Here is a 21,532-nt window from a genome sequence, read left to right as displayed (position 1 = left end):
TTACAATTCTGGTGGAGGTGCTGGGTAATGATTTCCAGCCCAATTAGAGTTGGAGAAAGCAGCCCGGAACCACGCCATCTCAGACCCAACGAGCTTACGCCCGTCCACCAGCGCACGAGCCGTCGCCTACGTGGTGAGCCGCCCGAGTTTCCTCTTTTGCCGGAGCAGACTATAATAGCAGCAGCAGACAATACAGAAATGACATCTCAGACAGCCTCAACCCGCATCGTGGTTGATCAGCCGCGAACGCCCGAGCCTTTTCACGGCGACACCTTCGAAGACGCCGAGGACTGGTTGGAAGGCTTCGAGCGCGTCGCTGACTACAACGGATGGGACGAAAACCGGAAGCTCCGCAACGTTTACTTCGCGTTGCAAGACTGTGCGCGAACGTGGTTTGAAAACCACGAAGCTGTCCTCCGGTCATGGGATGACTTCCGACGGGAGCTGTTGGCCACGTATCCGAGCACAGACCGCCGGGAAAGAGCTGAAGCCGCTTTGCAAGCAAGAAGCCAGCGAAACAACGAAAGCGTGGCAATGTATCTCGAAGATATGTCCCGCTTATTCCGCCGAGCCGACCCGAGCATGAGCGAGGACAAGAAGCTTCGGCACCTGATGCGCGGCGTGAAGCAGGAGCTTTTTGCTGGTTTGGTTCGCAGCCCTCCACGCACCGTCGCCGAATTCCGCTCCGAGGCGACCACTATGGAAAGGACTCTTCAACAGCGTGCGAGACTCTACAACCGCGATATGAACATCGCCTCTGTGGATGCGATGCCGGCAATGTTCGGGAACAGCGTCGAGGTCTTACGAGAACTCATAAGGTCTGTGGTTCGACAAGAGCTCCAGAGGCAACAGCGGAACAACGGCCCCACAGAGGTCTCTTCGTTAGCAGAAGTGGTTCGCGAAGAAGTGAGACAAGCCGTCCGCGAACAGCACCCACCAGCACAGCCGCAAGCGTCGTCACCGGTACGGCCGACGGTATCGTACGCCGAGGTACTCAGAGGATCTCCAGGACGTACCTTCGTAGCGGCAACTGCGCATGTACCTGAACCTCGGTTCTTGCCGTCTCCGCCGGAGACGAGATACCGGAAAGCTGACATATGGCGCACTCCTGATAGGATCCCGCTGTGCTACCACTGCGGCGAAGCTGGTCATCTCTACAGGATGTGCGAATACCGCAGAGCGGGACTTAGGGGGTTTTCCATAAACGCTCCTTGCCCAAGAAACGGTGAACGCCCTTTCGAGATCCAGGAGTATTTGTCAACGCGCCAAAGCCCGCAGACTTCACAGCAACACCAACCTCGGTCAACAGTGCCGCTGAGGTATCGATCACCGAGCCCGCGTCCATCCTCAAGCTCCCCAAGGCGACGCCCCCAAAGCCCACGTCGGGAAAACTAATGCCGGCGACCTGTGGAGGTGAGGCCGCTGTCGACGCACGAACGGAGCCTCCAGCGCTGATTCTGAAATATAACGACGGACGCGAGAGCAGTTGCGAAAAGAGTGACGTAGCTTCCGATTTATGTGTGTTTATAGACGGCTGCGAAATTACTGCTTTAGTAGACACAGGCGCAGACCATTCCGTTATGAGCAAAGTACTTGCCAGAAGACTGAAAAAAGTGCTGACTCCTTGGAGAGGACCGCAAATTCGAACCGCCGGTGGACACCTTATCAACCCGGTGGGCAGGTGCACTTCTAGAATCGGAATACGCGGCTTTACATACGTCGCCAGTTTCATTGTGCTATCAGAATGCTCAAGGGATGTAATTATTGGAATGGACTTTTTGCAGGCGAACGGTGCAGTTATCAACTTGCAGGAATCCTGTGTGTCGTTCTCAACGAAGCACGCCATCGCGACGTTCGAGAGTGAAGAACGATTCGATGCGCTTCAGATTATAGACGACGACGTCACGATACCCCCAAGATCCAGCATAGCTGTCGCCGTAAGAAGCACCGTATTCAGCGACTATGAAGGAATAGCCGACAGTAACACTGGGCTCTTACTCGAAAAAGGGATCTGTATGGCAAGGGGCCTTGTTCGGCTGCGTGACGGGTGTTCAAATGTCTTCCTGACTAATTTTGGAAATGAAGTTCAGCATGTTGCGAAGGGAACCGTCATTGCCCGCCTTAACGATTATGAACAAATTACGGATTTGAGCTCTTCCGATGGTGCACTACTGGAGTCTGACAACGTAGACTCCATACTCGCATCCGTCCACATCGAAGCAGCACTATCACCGAGCCAGAAGCAGAAAATAGAGAACCTTGTACGAGAATTCGCCTCATGTTTCTCAACGACATCGAAAGTCCAGAGAACATCCATCGCCAGACACCGCATCATTGTCGACGAAGCTGTGAGGCCCATTTGCCAGCATCCCTACCGAGTGTCACCGAAGGAGAGAGAGGTCATCAGCAAACAAGTCGAAGAAATGCTTCGAGACGACGTAATTCAACCATCGACCAGCCCATGGGCTTCGCCTGTAGTGCTGGTAAAGAAAAAGGATCAGACCTTGCGCTTCTGCGTTGATTATCGGAAGCTAAACGTCGTCACAAAGCGGGATGTCTATCCACTTCCGAGGATCGATGACACCCTCGATAGACTACGGGATGCGAAATTCTTTTCCTCTCTCGACCTCAAAAGCGGATACTGGCAAATAGAAGTGGACGAACGGGATCGTGAGAAGACAGCATTCGTGACACCAGACGGACTATACGAATTCAAGGTACTTCCGTTCGGCCTCTGTTCCGCACCTGCCACCTTTCAGCGGATGATGGACACTGTGCTCTCCGGGTTAAAGTGGCAGTCCTGTCTGGTTTATCTCGACGATGTCGTGATTTTTTCTACCACCTTTGCTCAGCATGTGGAACGACTAAGGACTGTGCTCAAAGCTATTAGTTCAGCAGGGCTGACGATAAAGCCACAAAAATGTCACTTCGGCTTCCATGAGCTCCTTTTCCTCGGCCATGTGATTAGCTCCGAAGGCATCCGTCCTGACCCTGAGAAGACCGCAGCAGTAGAAAAGTTTCCTAGACCAACCAACAAAAAGGCCATTAGGCGATTCCTAGGACTTTGTGCCTATTACAGACGTTTCGTCAAAAACTTTTCGAAGATTGCCGAGCCGTTAACGCGATTAACGAAAGAAGATATGCCTTTCGTATGGCACAGTGAACAAGAAGATGCGTTCAATGAGCTGCGACGGCGACTTCAAAACCACCCGGTCCTTGCGCACTTTGATGAGGAAACGGAAACAGACATCCACACAGACGCCAGCAATTTAGGACTTGGTGCCGTCCTCGTTCAATGGCAAAACGGAGAGGAAAGAGTGATTGCATACGCTAGCCGCACTCTTTCGAGGGCTGAAACCAACTATTCAGCCACCGAAAAAGAATGCCTCGCAGTAATATGGGCCATAGGAAAATTCCGACCATACTTATACGGTAGACCGTTCCGAGCAATCAGTGACCATCACTCATTGTGCTGGCTTGCAAACCTGAAAGATCCGTCTGGACGACTTGCTAGATGAAGTCTGAGGCTGCAGGAATACGACATAACGGTCGTGTACAAGTCAGGTCGCAAGCACAGTGACGCTGATTGTTTATCACGTGCTCCGGTCGAATCTGCTCCTGTGAAAGATGGAGACGAATTTTCGTTTCTTGGAGCCGTGACCACATCTGAGATGGCCAAACACCAGCAGTCTGACGCTGAGTTGCTTCTACTCATCAGGCACCTCGAGGGACACCACGTCCATGTTCCGCGAGTTTTCTGCCGGGGATTGTCATCGTATGTGATGAGAAATGGCGTCCTGTACAAAAGAAATTTTGAGCACAGCACAGAGAAATTTCTACTCGTTGTTCCTTCAGCTTTGCGATCGGAAATCTTAGAAGCCTGTCACGATGACCCATCAGCAGGACACCTCGGAGTGAGCAGAACCTTCGCCCGAATTCATGCTAAATACTACTGGCCAAAGCTATTGAATTCAGTGCAGCATTATGTACGAACATGTCGGGATTGCCAAAGACGCAAAACGCCTCCATTAAAACCCGCAGGCCTCCTTCAACCAATAGAACCCCCAGGAGCCCCGTTCAAACAAGTAGGAATGGACTTGCTTGGTCCTTTTCCGACATCGTCATCGGGGAAACGATGGATTGTAGTAGCGACTGATTACCTAACGCGATATGCCGAGACATCCTCTCTAATCAGTGCAACGGCCGTTGAAGTGGCTGAATTCTTTGTCACCAAGATAGTATTACGACACGGTGCCCCTGCAATTATTATCACGGACCGAGGAACTTCGTTCACAGCCGATTTGACGCAATCCATCATGAAATTGACTCATACCAGCCACAGGAAAACAACTGCCTATCATCCTCAAACAAATGGGTTAACCGAGCGATTGAACAGGACGCTGACCGATATGTTGTCAATTTACGTAGACTTAGAACACCGTACATGGGACAAGATCCTACCCTATGCTACATTCGCCTACAATACCGCATTGCAAGAAACCACTCAAGTAACGCCATTCCAACTTGTTTTTGGTCGAACAGTTACCACACCCTTGGATGCAATGCTGCCTGTCAGCGACAGTACAGAACAGAACCCTGACATCAGTGACTTTACACAGAGGGCCGAAGAAGCACGTCAGCTGGCGCGACATCGCATTTAACAAAGGCAGCGCATCGACGCGGACCGTTACAACCTGCGACGAAGGGAAGTCGAGTATGCACCAGGTGACAGAGTATGGGTGTGGACCCCCGTGCGGACGCGCGGCCTGTCCGAAAAGCTTTTGCGCCGTTACTTCGGCCCTTACCGAGTACTTCGCCGCATCAGTCCCCTGAACTACGATGTTACGCCAGAAGGACAAGTGAGCTCATCACGATGCCGGCGTCGCACAGAAACTGTACATGTGGTCAGACTGAAGCCATATTATGACAGGCAGTGATTATTCGACCAAACATCTTTTCTGTGCCATATACCACTTTAGTGTGGACAACTGCTTGTGAACAATTTCGTCGCTTTACGCATCGGGACGATGCGTTTTGGAGGGGGGATAATGATACAAGGCAGAAACATTTAAACAACGCGCGCAGGTTCGTGCGCCCCCTCAAGACGACAACGGAGTATTGAAGGAAAAGGACGAAGTAATGGCACGTGTTTTCGCCGCACGCACTCGCATCGCAGGTGGCCGTTGTCGGCGTCTACAAGAAGAAGACGAGGTGAAGCGACGCTCGAGAGAGAAGAAGAAGGCCTTCCTGATCTCCCGTTTAGAACGCGGCAGTGTTTTTTATTTACCCCAGGGCACAAGTTCGCCCACAATAAATAGTTGTATCTGGGTTTCCTTAACTGTCCGTTACAATATATTCACGGACTCGCAACAGGCATTGGGCGTTCCTATCATGACATGGCATACCGAGAGCGGCACACCACATTCTCAAACAGATCCTGCTATATGCACTAACCACACCTCCCCGCATCCACTTACTCTGTACTCCTGGTCATACCCCGTGGCCGGGTAACGAATGCGCGCATGTGGTTGCCCGAAACATTTCCCTCCAGGTGGTTCGGCATGGTGAGGCGACTAGTTCAGGGTGGGGAGATCCCTTGCTCCGTTACAAAGAAATCCTCCGTTCTTATACACCCATTCGTCGCACCTACTGCTCACCACCGCCGTCCTTCTCGCGAGAGGAAGCAGTGGCATTACGCTAGTTACAAACCGCAGCTTTTCCCAATCTTGGTTCTCTCAATAAATTCTGCGCACACTGTTACGCAGACCGTTGCCCTGGCTGTGGCAGCGCGGCCACTATCTCCCATGTCACAGTTGAGTGCACTGCAAACCTTTCCTCCCTTGCCAGCTCTGCTTTGCCCCTTACGAAACAAAGAGCTGTGGGACGATGCCCTCCGCGACGGACCTCCTGAGGTCCTCTGAGCTATGATGCAAGGTGCTCGAAACATCGCCGGAATCATCTTAGGGACGCTGGACTGAGGGTTCCTCCCACGCTCCTCTCTCCGTTCAAATAATAATAATAATGATTTCTTGCTCTCTCTCTCTCTCTCTCTCTCTCTGTATCATGGTCAATGCGACTGGAGATAAATCAATAGCGGATCGAGTCGTGTACACAATAAGCATGGTAAACACGGTAACTTTGCAAGGCTCACATTATCTCAGAACGTATACTGGTGCTCATTTCAACCTTAATGTGCCAGATTCTGGACTATATGTCGTTAGGTCTCAATAGCCATTTTGGTCAAGTTTTCAGGGACATTATAAGGGTAGCTTTATACGTCAGACGTCATGTTATGCAAGTTGCAGCATCACGCCTCGTGGCTATACATTGTTTCGCACTAAATTTGCTACTGTCTCGTACTGAGCTTAATTTGGCTGTGATTCACGTAAACTTCAGGCCTGACGAAAAATGGCTCTTCAGGCTATACCATTAATTAAGGTAAACGAACGCTCGTAACGCCTGATTGGAGAATGTCAGTAAAGGATAGCGCGTTATTTTAAATTGTTAAATTCATGGGTGGCTATGGTGAGCACTTTGCCTCGCGTCTCTCGCCTCCTCCAACGATGGCCGCTGACGCTCTGAACCCGCAGAGCATGGGACTGGGCGTGGCCAACGCGGCCCCCCTTGGCATGGGCCTGCTGACGTCATCGCCACCGCCTGCCTGGCACCCTGCAGCTGAGGACCTCAAGAAGGCCTGCGCTGAGGCCGCCCAATTCTGTAAGGTAAGCTGAGCCACCTCAGATCTCTCGGCATTACAGCCAATATCGTCATCGCACTTCCCCTCCCATCCCGACTTAAGAGTCTGGAGCTGTAGGGGGCGGCCCTAGGCAGCTCTGAGCTTGGCCTGCAGGACAATGTCCTGCGCCGGGGCATGGAGGTGATGGAGAGGTGATGGAGCTCTACTGTGAGCAGATGTGTCTGTAGTCTCCCAAACCACAGGTCCTGCAGGGTTTTAATCCGGTCAAATAAAGTTATTCATTCATTAAGGGAGGCGAAAGAAAACATTTAGCCATGTTAATATATTACCTCCTACAGCAGCAAAAAATAAATGCCACTCTTTCTGTGAAAAGAGCCTTGGTGACATGAAACTGAAAGACATAAAATCGCATTAGGTTGGCGCCACAGCCTTCAGTTCTCACACCAGCTCTTCGGGACGTCATGCATTTTGACGACTTCTTCAAGGGCATGGTTGAATTTTTGTCGCTTAAGATGGACTACACTGTATTGTGAACGAACCAAATATTGAACATGTCCGGCTTCAAGATATTTTACTGCGCCACGACAGCCCACATGTAAGAATGTATTTGGAAATCTGTGACGTTACATCCGGAGTTACTCGCAGTTTTGTGTGAGCACCACTCACTCGAGGCTTCGCGCTAAGGCCAGGTAGTGTTCCGGCTTTTCCTGTATATTTCATTAGATTATCACTCTTGGGAAACTTCAACCAGTTTGCGGTAAATCTCTATGTCTGGTTTGCCGATCTGTCTGTCCGCTTCTAAACGTTTTCCTGCCAAATACGCTCACTGGGTATACGTCACAGGGTACAAGCCGTTTTTTTTTCATAATTATCATATGAACATCTGAGACACATCAACATTACTTAGAGGACATCATAAGATAGATTGTTAATCGCTCTAACATAGCCAGTCATCTCAAAAGCATGGATATGCAGCCAATTTTTCTCCAAGCAATTTAACTCCATGAATACTTTGTTTAGCGCAAAACAACAAACACAAGAAAGACGACAGGACCAGGCGCTTGTCCTGTCGTCTTTCGTGTGTCTGTTGTTTTGCGCTAAACGAAGTATTCATGGATTCGCACCAACTAGCCCGCCAACGCATTGTGCTGAACTGTCAAGTTAACTCATTCTTGCGAAACTTTCCTTAGCGTGTAAGAGCTGGTTTCTTCGCAATACGAAATGTTGCAGGGAGAATCCAGCTACGGTGATTGTCTTTCTACGCTATGCGACAGCCACTATAGTTGGAATACTTACGCTTGCATTTTTATTGAGAAAGTTATCATGAGAACATTAATCACCGCTAAAAGTGCACGAAAAGGAACCAAATAAATTTAAATCAGGAATTAAAGTGCGTGTGGAACTGACTGTCACTACCTTGGCATACTAACTCTCATGATTGCTTTCTTTGACTCCCTGACGTTCAAACTGGTTTGTGAGTCCGTGCGCTTCCGTATAATGTTGAATAGTTCTAATTGAAACAGACTCCAAATAAGACCTAGCACATGAAGCTAAAGCAGGTGATTGCTTTTGGTGAGACAAGCTTGCCAGGCAATTGACGAGTACGCTGACGGAACCCGTCCTGTTTATTTTGTGTTGCACGTCTATTCCATAACCTGTTTTTAGCACTCTAAGCATGCCGTACCGTTCAAAAGAGTTCAAGTGCGGCTAATGCGAGTCTGAGTAAGTACAAATTAGTACGAGTACGTGTCGCCCTCATTGCTGGGCATGAGTGTGGTTAAGAATGAGTGAGCGTGAGACTGAGTCCGAGTGAGCTCGAGTGTGTACGAGTGGCACGTCTAAGCACAAGTGAGTTAATGTGTGACAGACATTGCATGAGTCGAAATCTGAGTGAGTCTTACATTTTAAAGGCATTGGAGTGAGCGCAAGTGTCTTTTGTCACTTGTCTTTCCACGTCAATTGAGTCATCTGGATATCGGGTACATTCGGAAGCGAAGGTTGTCGTACATCATGGCGCAGCGTCTGCAGCGTACTGTATGTTGGCTCCAGTCTTCTGTAGCCGAGCGGTAGTCTGACTAAAGGGTCATGGTGGTCAAATGGAACCAAACAAAATAGAATTCTCTTTGAATACGATTGTCTTCAGGCTTCTAATGAAAACATATACCATAATGACAAAATTGAAATTACCCAGCGTCATAACAACTTCGTGATGGTTCAAGATTGCATGGAGTCCCAGCTATGCGACATACGTACACCAACCATGTACCACATGCGTGCTACTTGGGCGCCTTACCAACATTGAGGCGTGAAGCATTGAAGAAACCGCTTTGCGGTGGGAGACCCAAGAACACATTTCTGAACAGACTATCCGGACTTCGCATCTTTGCGTACACAGCAGCAACATGGCCAATCACACTGAGCCAAATGACAGCACAGGACGCTCATCTAGAGCCGACTTCGCGGAAAGAGATATAGATACTGTAGAAATTGCGAGTTCTTCAATTGGAAGCTTTGTTCTTGTTTTGCGGGCAACGTGAAGTCAGTGATTATCATGCTGATCACTGAAATAAGGCACTGAAGAGCACAGGTACAGTGAATGTCTGCAAGTCAGATCTAAGACAAGCCCGTTATCCTGCCAACTTATTTCTGCCGACAACCCCATGCGAGCAATAGTACCAACAATACCGCAATGTCTTAACCCTCCACCATCGTCATAAATTGAATAACTCACTATTCTTTTTTAGGAGGCCGGTTACAGCATAGAGAGACTGGCCCTGCAGTACAGTTTGACCAAGTTTCCTGGCGTTCACACTACAATAGTTGGTATTGCAAGGTAAGGAATGTATACTGTTTATTTTTGAGTTGACAGAGTTAGCACAAGTTCTGGTCAATTGAGTGATCTCCCCTATATTTTTTTTCCTTGGTGGGATACCTCAAAGCCGGCGCGGACACTTTCTTTTATTTTTTACGTGATCCATGGACTTATTTGTTAGTGTCCTGTCTATTCGAAATATAAAAAATTGACAGTGTTTTCTTGCTTTTTTATCTTTTTCTTTTATACTGCTTTTCTCAAATAAGGTTTTGGGATAGCCGGTTCTTCCTGCGGCCAAAAATAAAGATAAAAACGTAGAAATAGAGCATCGAGGAATAGCCTATGTTACGTACTGATGCCTTTATTGTAGAAAGCAATCGTAGCAGCACGAGATACTGTGGAAACAAACACCACTTGTCAAAAGACGATGATGTCCACAAAAATGAAGGAACAACCAACAAAAAACAATTCAATTGAATTCTGAGGTTTTATGCGCCAACACCACGAATAGTAGGGGACTCCACATTAATTTTTACTATCAGGGGATTTTCACCGTATCCTCAATGCACAGGACGCTCTTTTGCATTTAGCCCCCATCAAAATGTGGGCTCCACGGCGCGAATTTGACCCCGCGACCTCGTACTTAACAGAGCAACGCCCTAGCCGCTAAGCCACCACGGTGAGTGTGGCATGTTGTGAAGTAGGTGGTCCCAGCGGCCACCAAGGTGTCCAAGAGATGAGAAAAAAAAGGCTTTATATACAAATATGCATGAATTACAACGGCTCTCTGGCCCACAACATGTCAGAGTCCTTTCATATCTGAGCACCTTCACAACACTCAAGCTCCGCTTTTTATGCAGTTCATTTCCACCTTTCACTCGACGAGGGAATTGAATGTCCTTCTTCTCGGCCAATCACAACTGTCGAACCGTTCACAAAATCCCTCAAAACTTCGCACCGTTCCGTATACTCCACCTCCAATGTGGCACGATCACCCCCGAATACGAGGAAACCACGTGGCAATGTGGAAACCTGCATTTGAATAAGTTCTCACGGAAGCCCTTGACATCGGCCGCTTTCATCAATTAGTGGGCCCTCCGTGACGGTCAGCTTGTGAAAGTCGAGACTTGCCTTGGTGGTAGTTACCGTTTCCACGGAGAGCGGTGGTTTTTGTTTCAAATGAGCTCATTTGTTTTTGCGACACACTCGGCGCTGGGCCACGTCGTTGTCCGGGCGGGCGCTGGTACTTCACGGGAAACACACAAAAAGTAACGTTGCCGTTTAGCGACACACAAGGCCGATGACCCATTGCAGCCTGGGTCCCAGAACTCCTCTCGCCAGTCAGCTCTGGGCGGTCTAACAGCAGAAGATACGAAACATAACTGCTTGCCGATTAGTCTCAGGTGACACCGATTTAGTCGCCGGCTTCCTGGCCTCAAGAAAACGACGAAGTCCGAATAGCACTCCACAGCTGCACGTCTGCCGGTGATGTATCATTTGTCCCGAGGGACCACCAGGCACAACAGCCTACAAAAGAGAAAGAAACTGCTCGCAGATAACAAATATGTGCTATTATTCCCAACGCATAGAAGCTCTCACATGCTTTGAAGAACGTTGCGAAGCGCTATGGTGTCGACTTCGCCTTTCTTCGCCCACCAAACAGGCTGCACTGTCCACCTTTCAGAAGCAGCCGAGATACGCAAATAACGTTGACAGTATTGGTGAAAAAGAAAGGAAGGGAAAGGCTGACAGGATCAGCTCAATTACAGAAAAGAGTACCTATACAAGGTAAATACACAAGTTTTAAGGAAGACAAACCTTTAAGGAGATGTAGGCAAATTAATGCTAGAACTGAAAGCATGGATAGCCAAAAGTGCTAGCATTCAAGAGCTGCCACGGTGTAGTATACCTGATTATCTCAAGCATGCTAGGCGATTATTTTTTCACAGCCCCGTTTTAAGGACAATGCCAATATGTCATCACCACCATCTGGCCTCAGTGAAGACATGATAGCCGATTCATAAATCACACTTACCTTTTTGCCGTCTTTATTCACTCTATGATCTTGAAGACAAGGTCTTCTCAGTAGGCTTCAAACCAATTTGGCGTATCTGGAATATGGGTATCTTGTAAGCACTTCTAGAAATTAGCGATTGGTTAGGTGGCTTGAATATGTCATTTGAACAACATTTGTCGCAACAATGAAATTGAACGATTCCTCCGAGAATATTTAGTGATAGTCGTTCACTAAAGATAGAATGAAAAACGAGAGCAAGTCGCCGTAAAGGGGATGATACATGAGCAAAGAGGTCATATACTTAAGCTTCTGGAGTGGGTGGCTCTACAAAAGCAAAGTCGGTAGCCACCCTCTTGCTAGAGGCAAGAAGCCCGAACCACCGTAGCGGCCATTGCAGAGCACATCGTATGTTCGTCGTGTTTATTGGGTGCGCGCTGTTGCAGCAGTGATTAACTTATTGTGGCATCTTTTCCGAGGGTAGTGCAACACGTTCGCAGGTCCTAGCTGCACCACTCGCGCAGAGATGACGCCAGATGTAACATTTCACTTGTAGCATAAGCTTGCGTCATCTACTTAGGACTATTGTGCGTTGTACGTGCGTTCGCCTTAGTTGGTAACGGTTGGGAAGGTGCTCGTAAGATACGCGTACGTCAATAATACGTTTACGTCCTACAAATACTCGTTGGAACGTCACTGCCTGCGGTTTTTATGTAGCGCATGCATGGACTACATGTTAGGAGGAGAGGATGGGATTTGGCCGCTGGCTTGTAGTGGTCTGGGGTTGTGCTCGATTACATAGGCGGCGTGTTCGTGTGACAACATACTGTGTTTGCTTTGTACCTTGTGCATTCCGAAATGGAAATAGAAAGACGCGTACGCAAGAGATGTGGAGAAGACGAACTCTGGACTTATTATGGAAGAGCTGTAAGTTCAGTGCTCATTTTGGCCATATCTATTGCGCACGCGTCTTTCTATTTAGTGGGTTTCCTGTTCAATAATTTGCACAAACTAGCTCAGGAAGAAATTCTGTTGTAAAATCTAGGCTTGAACACAAGAGCACAAAGCCCTTTTACAGCAACATTGCAGAGCGCTGCCTAAGGTTTAGTGCACTGGATCACTAGAAATGCCAAACGAGCGAATTGCGCAGAAAAATTGTGAACACTGCTTTCAATATAGTAATATTTAAAAATAAATGAATGAAGAACCTCAGTAGAATTCTGATTCATTATGCAAAAAGGTAAGGCGTGCAGACAGGACACAAGAGAAGAGAAGTGGACAACACGAACGCCGACTATCAACTGAAGGGAGCACTGAGGCGAAAAGAAGAAAGAAGACACAAAACTCATCTGCCCAAGCTCTGGAATGATATCACCACGTTTCAGTCAGGTACATGTGCCGGTCTACATGAAAGATAGCTGTTAAGGCACTTGATCTCTTCCTTATGTAAAGTAATCGAAGGCTGACTCGCGCACGCACTTCCACAATTATGGATATGCCATGCCTCTACCATAACACGCGTATCTTCATTCTTGTGCCTCTACAATATCGCGCATTCATCTAACTCTGGTGTGCGGTTACAATCTTGGCAATGTACGGAAAAATTAGAGGGCGATCCACCGGTTAACAACCTTTTGTGTTCCATTAGCTTCTATTGATACACTATTCCGTTTGTCCTACATAGAACTGGCCACAGCTAAAGGCAAATTTATAAACCACACCCATACGACAGTCAGTGAAACTGTTGTTCTTATTGTGCTTCACATGACAAATATCTGTTCTTTTTCTCCCTTTTACCTGCTCCTTTTTCCTCTGCATGGCAACGCATATCTTATCTGGTTTATTGTGAGCAGTGAAATCACCGTTTACATCATATCTACTTGCAACTTTTTAAAATCTGTGCGATACTGAATGAATGTACGGAATAACCACAACTCTTTTTTTGCTATTACTGCTTCCTGTAATCACGTCCGCCCTCCTTGAAATCGACTTCTTTAGGCGTTCAGCCCCAAAGGCCACTGCTACGCTACGATAACCTGCTGCTAATAGGCGCCGGACCTGTGCATTAAACCTGGCGCTCATTTTGTGCATGCAGGATCTGGTGAGAGAAGACTTAAGGCACGACATTGCAATTCCGTTTTTTACTACATTGGAATGCTCGGATTGAAAATTTAACAACGCCTTCGAAGATCTTGTAAGCCAACCATGTTCACGTTACCTGCAAATTGAGATTTCTCCCGCAAGTACGATCCGCCTATTTCATAAATGCAGCTGCAAAAACAAAGTAACGCCATTTGCCGAAGGCGTTTTTTCTTAATATCTCTTCGAAATAAAAAAAAAGAGCGAGAGAGAAAAGCCACCTGGTATAACAAATACCAATACCAAATCGTGTTCATTTTTATTTGAGCATGTGTCCCACCCCTCGCCTTTGGTTCGATTACAGTACAGAAGTGCTGCACAAAAATATTTCCTGCTTGAGCACGGTCCGCAAGGAAGAAGAGAACATCGTCCACGACCTCAAGGCAAAGTGAGTGACTTACTCTGCTTTGTGTGATTTCTATTTGACTAGGAAAGTATGGTGCCCGCTGAACTATTGACAAGCGTCGTTCATATCACAGAAGCAGCGGTTTCTGGCTGTCCCCGAAACACTTCCGCTATACCAGGATGAAACGGAGACAACCTCCTTTACCCTGATGAGCGTAGCTGAGCGCAGCCTGATTGCTTCAGACGAAAGCGCACCAAGTTCTGCCTTTTCGCGTCCTTGTACTCATTTGCCTACTGCACGGAAAGTGAATGATGGTGTGGACTACCGCTGATCTCACCTGAACAGCAATATCTGGCCATTATCTCGGTTTTCTTAAGGTTGTTTCTCCATACCGTGCGATATTGAGAACCTTAGCCAGGGAGGACTTGTTTACCGCACAAGCGGTTCCTGCCGAGGTCTCACTGCAATGGTAGATGGGAAGAGGGCCAATGGCACATTTCCGAGGCACGCCGGCTCACAGTATTGAGCGTGCAGCGAGCCGGAAATCCCGCCCCCTTCCGTTAGCTGTACGCTTAAGAGGTAGCTTTAGCTCGGGTGCTCCTATCTAAACACATGTAAAAAAAGAATTCGCTTTTCTCAGCAACCACTGCGCCAAAATTGACGATGTTTGTCGCATTTAAAAGAAAAACTTAAAATGTAGTAACTGTTAGTTTAGAATATTTTATTTATGTCGTCAATATTTTATTAAAAATTGGCAGATATCGAAAATTTTCAAAAAGACGAAACTTTCAAGTTTAAAACTGTGTAACTCAGCAATGAAAAATGATATGCCAATTCTGTGAGTTGCATCTAATACTAAATCTAAAGCGGACAAAATGTATTTGTTACACATGAATCTCAAAAAATTTTGTAATATGAAATTACAGCTTTTGCAGAACCCTTATAAACGACGTAAAAGATTCATTTTAAATGTAAAATTACACATCCAGTTTCTCCGCTTTGAATGATCTAATGGATGCCCTTTACAGAACTACGATGTCTGTTCTTGATGCAGAGCTATGAATTTGTAAACTTCGTGCCTCTATATTTTTTTTTTTCAAACTGTCGGATATACGAATTTTTTTTTACAAAATTAAGGCCCTAAATTGAAATTCCGCTTCCAACAGTCACTATAATTTAACTGTCTCTCTCAAATGCAACAAATTTCATTAAAGACGGTCCAGGGATTTTCCCAGAAAAACCTTCTTGCGCTTTACGTGTATTTGAATAGGCCGCGTCGGAGTTGGGCCCGAGCTAATGTATCCTCTTAATGAATCCCTATCCCATCTCCGCGGAGGGTACCCTGGATCCATCTCTCGGTCTCCTGTAGATTCTCTTTGCGCGGATGCAATGGAATTAGCGCTATCGCTTCACGTGGTGGCCTCTCACACTAGCCTGAGCCTACCCCTTTCAGGTTGAGCGGGCGGCCGTTTATAACCCGTTTCTCCACATCACTAGAAGTGAGTACCTTTGCAGAGTTGACACACTTTATCTTACCTTGGCTGAAAAGTTCGTATTTTATCTCTGGGGCTGCCTTTCTGAGATTGGTTCTCGATATCAGGCGCAGAAGCTAGCCTGTGGCAACAAACCAGCAGCTCGCGATATCACCGCAATGAACCAGTGGCAACATTTGTCACCATTACAGAAAAACACGGGGAAACATGCCACGCGGTTACAGATGGCGCAACCGTTCTGTCGCATAGAAATCGGCATCTTTCGTGCAGTGTCACCGCAGACGACACGCACTTGCCACTGCCCTAACTGGCATTGTTTCAGGCAGCATACGAAAACATATAGGCTCCCTTTGATTCTACGTCAGTACTAGGTCGCGTCTAATCGGTGTTATATGTATTTCATGACTCCCTAAAGCACCCTAGTTGCGTGAGATTGTCGTGGCTAAAATTCACTTTATGCTTCAGTGACGTATGTGACAACCCAGCATGCCTGCGTCAGGAGCGATGTCTGCATCGATGGCGAAAAATTCAAGAGCCCGCAGCTTATGTGGTAACCTACTTCGGCAGAAGGGTGGGTCTAAAAATTAATCTGCAGAAAACTAAAGTAATGTGAGCAGCAGTTTACGATAGGTAGCGAGGCACTGGAAGTGGTAAGGGAATACATCTACTTGGTGCAGGTAGTGACCGCGGATCCGGATCATGAAACTGAAATAATCAGAAAAATAAGAATGGGCTGGGGTGCATTTGGCAGGCATTCTCAGATCATGCACAGCACGTTGCCATTATCCCTCAAGAGAAATGTGTGCAACAGCTGTGTCTTACCACCACTCACCTACGGGGAAGAAACCTGGAGGCTTACGAGAAGGGTTCTACTTAAATTGAGGACGACGCAACGAGCTATGAAAAGAAGATGGGTGTAATGTTAAGGGGATAAGAAGAGAGCAGATTGGGTGAGGGAACAAACGCGAGTTAATGGCATCTTAGCTGAAATCAAGAAAAAGAAATGGGCATGGGCAGGGCATGTAATGAAGCGGGAAGATAACCGGTGGTCATTAAGGTTTACAGACTGGATTCCAAGAGAATGGAAGCATAGCAGGCGGCGGCAGAAAGTTAGTTGGATGGATGAGATCAAGAAGTTTTCAGGGACAACATGGCCACAATTAGCACATGACCGGGGTAGTTGGAGAAGTATGGGAGAGGCCTTTGCCCTACAGTGGGCGTAGCCAGGCTGGTGATGATGATTTGCAGGAGGATGAGTTTGGTTCAGAAATCTAATATTCCTCATTTTCTTTTCCACCTGCCCTGGTGGCTTAGTGGCTATAGCGTGCGCTGCTGAGCACGTGATCGCGGGATCGAATGCCGGTCACGGCAGTCGTATTTTGATCGAGGCGAAATGCCATCACCTACCGTACATTGAGGGAGTGTTAAAGAATTCCAAGTGACCGAAATTTGTCCGTAGTCCCCCATTACAGCATGCCTCATTGTGAGATTGCGGTTTTGGGAACGTAAAAAATAACTTACTTATTTGAACTTTTCTCTTCTTTATAAGCGTTCGAAACTGGAATAGTAACCCGGCACAACAAACTGGCTAGCACCGCTAAAGAGAACTACATGAGGCGGATTGTGATGCGTGAGCAGTTTTCTCACTATTGGTGGCTGTGGAACTCTGGAAAGTTTAGAGTTGTTGCAGCCTTTCCTTTCTTCGCTACACTTTAGTTCTTACCTGTTGAATTATCTCAACGCACTATAATTACCGCCACATGAATTGTAGGTGATCATTGTAAACGTGACGTCTTCATTCACGTAATTGAAGTCTCAAATCAAATGCAGGCTTGTTCACTCTCTTTTTCAACCGAGAATACTTCCGCTTTTGCAATCTATACTGGCCTTCCGAGCGCTCAAAGCGCTTGCTGGAGTTGCACTTTTCGCATATGTAACATTTGTTTGTCGAATTTGCAAGTATTTATTCACCATGTGTCGATACCATAATGGAAAGCCGGTGTGTAGATTATGAAAAAAGGTTGCATAATGTAGTAAGCGATAATTTTAGCAAATTTCAGTCTCTGTAGAAATGGGAGTGAGCATTTCATCGGCTAGATATCCGAAATTCAGATTGTATAGGTATTTATTAGCGCTGATAATCGATTCAGCGTGTCAGGTGGCGGGCATTTGGCGTGTCACTTGAAGAGCTGACCGCCGCCTCCACAGTGCGCCGCTGTGGGGCAAAAGAAGGTTTTTGCCTAGCTGGTTGTCGTACTTTCAATTTTCTCAATCCACGCTTGTCACAGGTTCTTTCGGAAGCCAACGAGCAGCCACTGGGAAGGCGTGGAGGTCGGCAAGATCCGGCGGAAACTAGCCCAGCGCCGCTCCCAGCTTGCTCCGCAGGAACCTTGCCTCTCGGCAGAGTGAATCCACGGCCGAGACGACGAGAAGGTCACGCGTTAGAACAACGCTTAGAGAAAAAACCCTCATCGCCGGTGAATCACGTGACATCGGGGCGTGTGCTCGGTCTTGTTGTTCGAGGAATCTGTGCACTATTAGCCGCGATTGCACTTGCGTATGTTGTTTGAAATTTTTTTTCTAAACCTTCACCACATCATTCAGCCTGCCTGGACTCATCAAATCTCTTCAGCGACAAACTCTCAATACCAACCACGACTCGGCACTGGAGCGAACTGAACATGCTTTCATCCTTTGACGGGGTATCGACACTTCCCCTTTGACAAATCTAACGCGAATATAATAATCAGAAAGTTGTGTAAGAGATAATCAAAAAATAATTATTTAAGAAAACAAGACAATATGGGTGCCTCTATCACTGATACTCTGGCAGATAACTTTGGCCATTTTTTGTCACTCAGTACCGAATGTCATGTTTAAAGTCTTGTTGATTGTTTTGCGTCGTCAGTGAGATCTTGCATCAATAATTACTTTCCATTAAAAACAAGAAAGGTAAATAACATACTTCCTTGGATTAACCGGGATATCTTGCACCTGTCATGCGGAGCTGGTAGACCACGTAAATCAAAGAATTCTAATCCTGTGCTTCGCGTTCCTTTTGAAAAGCCAAGGAGGAACTTCGTACTCGTACTAAAAATGCTAAAGATTGATATGTTTCAGTCCAACTCCCCTATACTACCTAAATCAAATCCTCGCAGGTACTGGAAATCAGTTTTACCTAGTGCAACTTGCAGTACCTCTTTCAAGATTAACGACGCTATTACCAATGACCCCACCGTAGTTTGGAAAGCTTTTTACTCGTACTTCCAATCAGTTTTCACGCTCGATAACCATGTAGTCCCAAAGTTAATTATGATGTACAAACTAATAAATTAGGCGATATCGTAATAAGTTCTGACGGTGTCTTAAACCTACTCTCGAATGTTGACACTAAAATGTACCGGTTCAGATAGTATACCGAAGTCTTTTCTTATAAGGTACTCCCTATGGACCCAGCTCAGTACCTTACTGTAACCTTCCAGAAATCCTTATACTGTGGTGAAGTACCAACTAAATGGAAAACAGCCAAATTCCTGCCTTTGTATAAATCAGGCGATAAACAACTCTCTAACTACAGGCCGATATCTCTCACAACCCAGTCATGCAAGATGTTAGAGCACATTACTCACAAACATATAATCGAATTCCTTAACTGTAATGATGTTCTAACATCTGCCCAGCATGCTTTCCGTCGTGGTTATAGCACAGTAACACAATTAGTCGATTTCGTTCATGATACCATGTTTACCCTGGACATAGGTAATCAAGTGGATGCCATCTTTATTGACTTCTCTAAAGCTTCTGACTCTGAAATTTATTCTACTTGTAAAGTTACGCCATATTCACTAATCTCTTTTGTTTCTTGGATAGCCAGTTTTCTTGGTTATCGCTCACAATTTGTTTCTTTTAACTCAGTGGAATCAACTCCTGTCGACGTTACGTCAGGCGTTTCTCAGGAACCCGTATTAGGCCCTTCATTATTTCTAATATAAATAAGTGATTTAACTCGTAGCACCTCAACTAAAATCAGACTTTATGCAGATGACTGCGTATTATACGAATCTATTAACTTCATTGATGAGAACCACCGTCTTGCCCAATCTCTTACTCTTTCTGTTCTTGGTAAAAATGTGGAAATGAACATCAACTGTAGTAAAACACTCAGGATGTTATTTGCCATTAAACGGAGCCCTCTCTCGTTCGATTATACTCTGGATGGCATCCAACTTAAAAGAGTGTCTCATTATAAATACTTAGGCGTCATTCTAACAGAACATCTTTCTCGGTCTAAACACATCAAATATAAACGGGAAATCCCTCAAAATTAGGTTATTTGCGCCGCACTTTAGCTAAGACCCTCCGCAATACTAAACTGCTATTATATAAAGCGTTAATTCTCCCTGTTCTAGAATACGCATCTGCCGTTTGGTTCCCCTACAAACACTGAAATAAGCTCGCTAAATAACGTTCAAGAAAAATTTATCCGTTTTATTTGCCAAACTTTCAGCCGCTGTTTCTCACCAACACGAGCTCAACAGTCTTTGAACATTGAGCAATGACATTCCCGTTATTACATTGAAGCCTTAAAACTTTTATATGCAAATATACCTCCCCCTTTGGTCTTCCTGACTGTAACTATATCACATTTACTAACGCAAGTTGTACCCGCAGCTCCCACGCCTTGAACATAACACCTATTTATGCCCGTACTAACACATTCAAGTAAAGTTTTTTTCCTCGTACAATGGAGCTTTGGAATTATCTGCCCGGTAACATTCGTTCACTATCATTAAGAGATTTTATAGCTATCACTGGTAAGCACTTCGCTAACATGTAAAGCACTTCTTTTTGATCATTCATTTTTTTTGTATATCTGTGTTTTTAAAGTGTAATGTATAGCAATGTATATTGTTCCCACTCCTGCTATAGCCATTTATTGGGCTGCAGTATATGATAATAACTAAAAAATAAATAAAGGAGCTTCTAGTAATTGCTGCAAAGATTATTTGTTTCACACATAAACAAGACTTCGCTAGTTTTAAATGAACTTTGTGCGTGATTACTGGGACACCCTTTTTCCCACAGTACGCATTCATTCAAGTCGAAGTCGCCTCGAAGATCAGCTGGTGTCGACGGAAACCGTGCTTTATGTTGTGATTATAACAGTGCGTCTATGGAGAATTTTTTCTTGACTCTGCATCCACAGGCCTCCGAATTTCCGTGTTTTATCAGTGCGTTGCCTCAAACTCACAATAGATACGAGCAGTACACAGAGACGTTGCAAGTGAAAGTTAATACCGAGGGTTGCTTCCACAAACATTCGGCGAGTCTTATGATTGGGGTTAGCATGTCACTCGATGGAGTTGAATGGCCAAAGTCTTAAGTTTACCGTTAATCCCTGTGCCTATAAGTGCCGTAAATCCTGAAGTTAGTGAAACGAAGAAACCTTCCGACATTTCTAACTGAAACTTGCTAAAATTCGGCCGATATTCTGCTGTGTTAGCGAGTGGCTTTCAGGAAGGCTTACACGACATTGATTGAAATGACTGACAGCACTGCGTGCGACGTCTGCGGTAGTGAAAAGAACATCCAGCGTTCACTGTGCCACTGTCGTGGATTTCAGTTACATAGATGAAAACTATCTAACCCACTCCAACGACTGCATCATCACCTACTCTATATTTTTTTTACAAAAATAAAGGAGGCTATGACTGCACGATCGGCCATTCTCCGTGCAGGCGGTGTAACGGTAGCCGAGTCATTGCCCCAGAAGCCATGGGCATGCGCGTACATCCATCTTCTCTGGGAGAGGAGGTCACTCCCTTGCCCTGCACTGCCGAGTTGGGTATAAATCTAGCTCGCAATAAATCGCGTGGTTCATTGCCTTGCAACCGTGTCGGTGTGTTTCATCGGCGCCGCAACAGCCGATACATGCTGTCAGAAGTGTCAGAAGTGATCGTCGCCGACGTAGCAGCGGGCATCACCGACCAGCCGGATGAAATTTCTGAAGCCACCGGAGCCGCTGCGTTTG

General features: G+C 46.3%; 1 protein-coding gene across 2 annotated transcripts in view; it reads left to right on the top strand.

Moving 5' to 3' along the window:
- LOC126540229 (uncharacterized) overlaps positions 1-20,495 on the top strand; it is a 78,931-nt gene extending 58,436 nt beyond the window's left edge. Inside the window, exons 6-9 of one of the 2 annotated variants that reach the window (XM_050187027.3) lie at positions 6,591-6,722; positions 9,442-9,530; positions 13,967-14,050; positions 17,790-18,100. In XM_050187027.3, coding sequence (XP_050042984.1) covers positions 6,591-6,722; positions 9,442-9,530; positions 13,967-14,050; positions 17,790-17,910 — 426 coding nt within the window. In that variant the 3' untranslated portion in view covers positions 17,911-18,100. Of the gene's footprint in view, positions 1-6,590; positions 6,723-9,441; positions 9,531-13,966; positions 14,051-17,789 lie in introns of both variants that reach the window. The other variant, XM_055075897.2, reaches the window with a different exon arrangement.
- Positions 20,496-21,532: the final 1,037 nt, after the last annotated feature.

The sequence above is a fragment of the Dermacentor andersoni genome, chromosome 2, assembly GCF_023375885.2.
Source record: "Dermacentor andersoni chromosome 2, qqDerAnde1_hic_scaffold, whole genome shotgun sequence".
Taxonomy (NCBI): Eukaryota; Metazoa; Arthropoda; class Arachnida; order Ixodida; family Ixodidae; genus Dermacentor; species Dermacentor andersoni.
The sequence above is the reverse complement of the archived record's forward strand: the minus strand, read 5'-3'. Positions and strand labels throughout refer to the sequence as shown.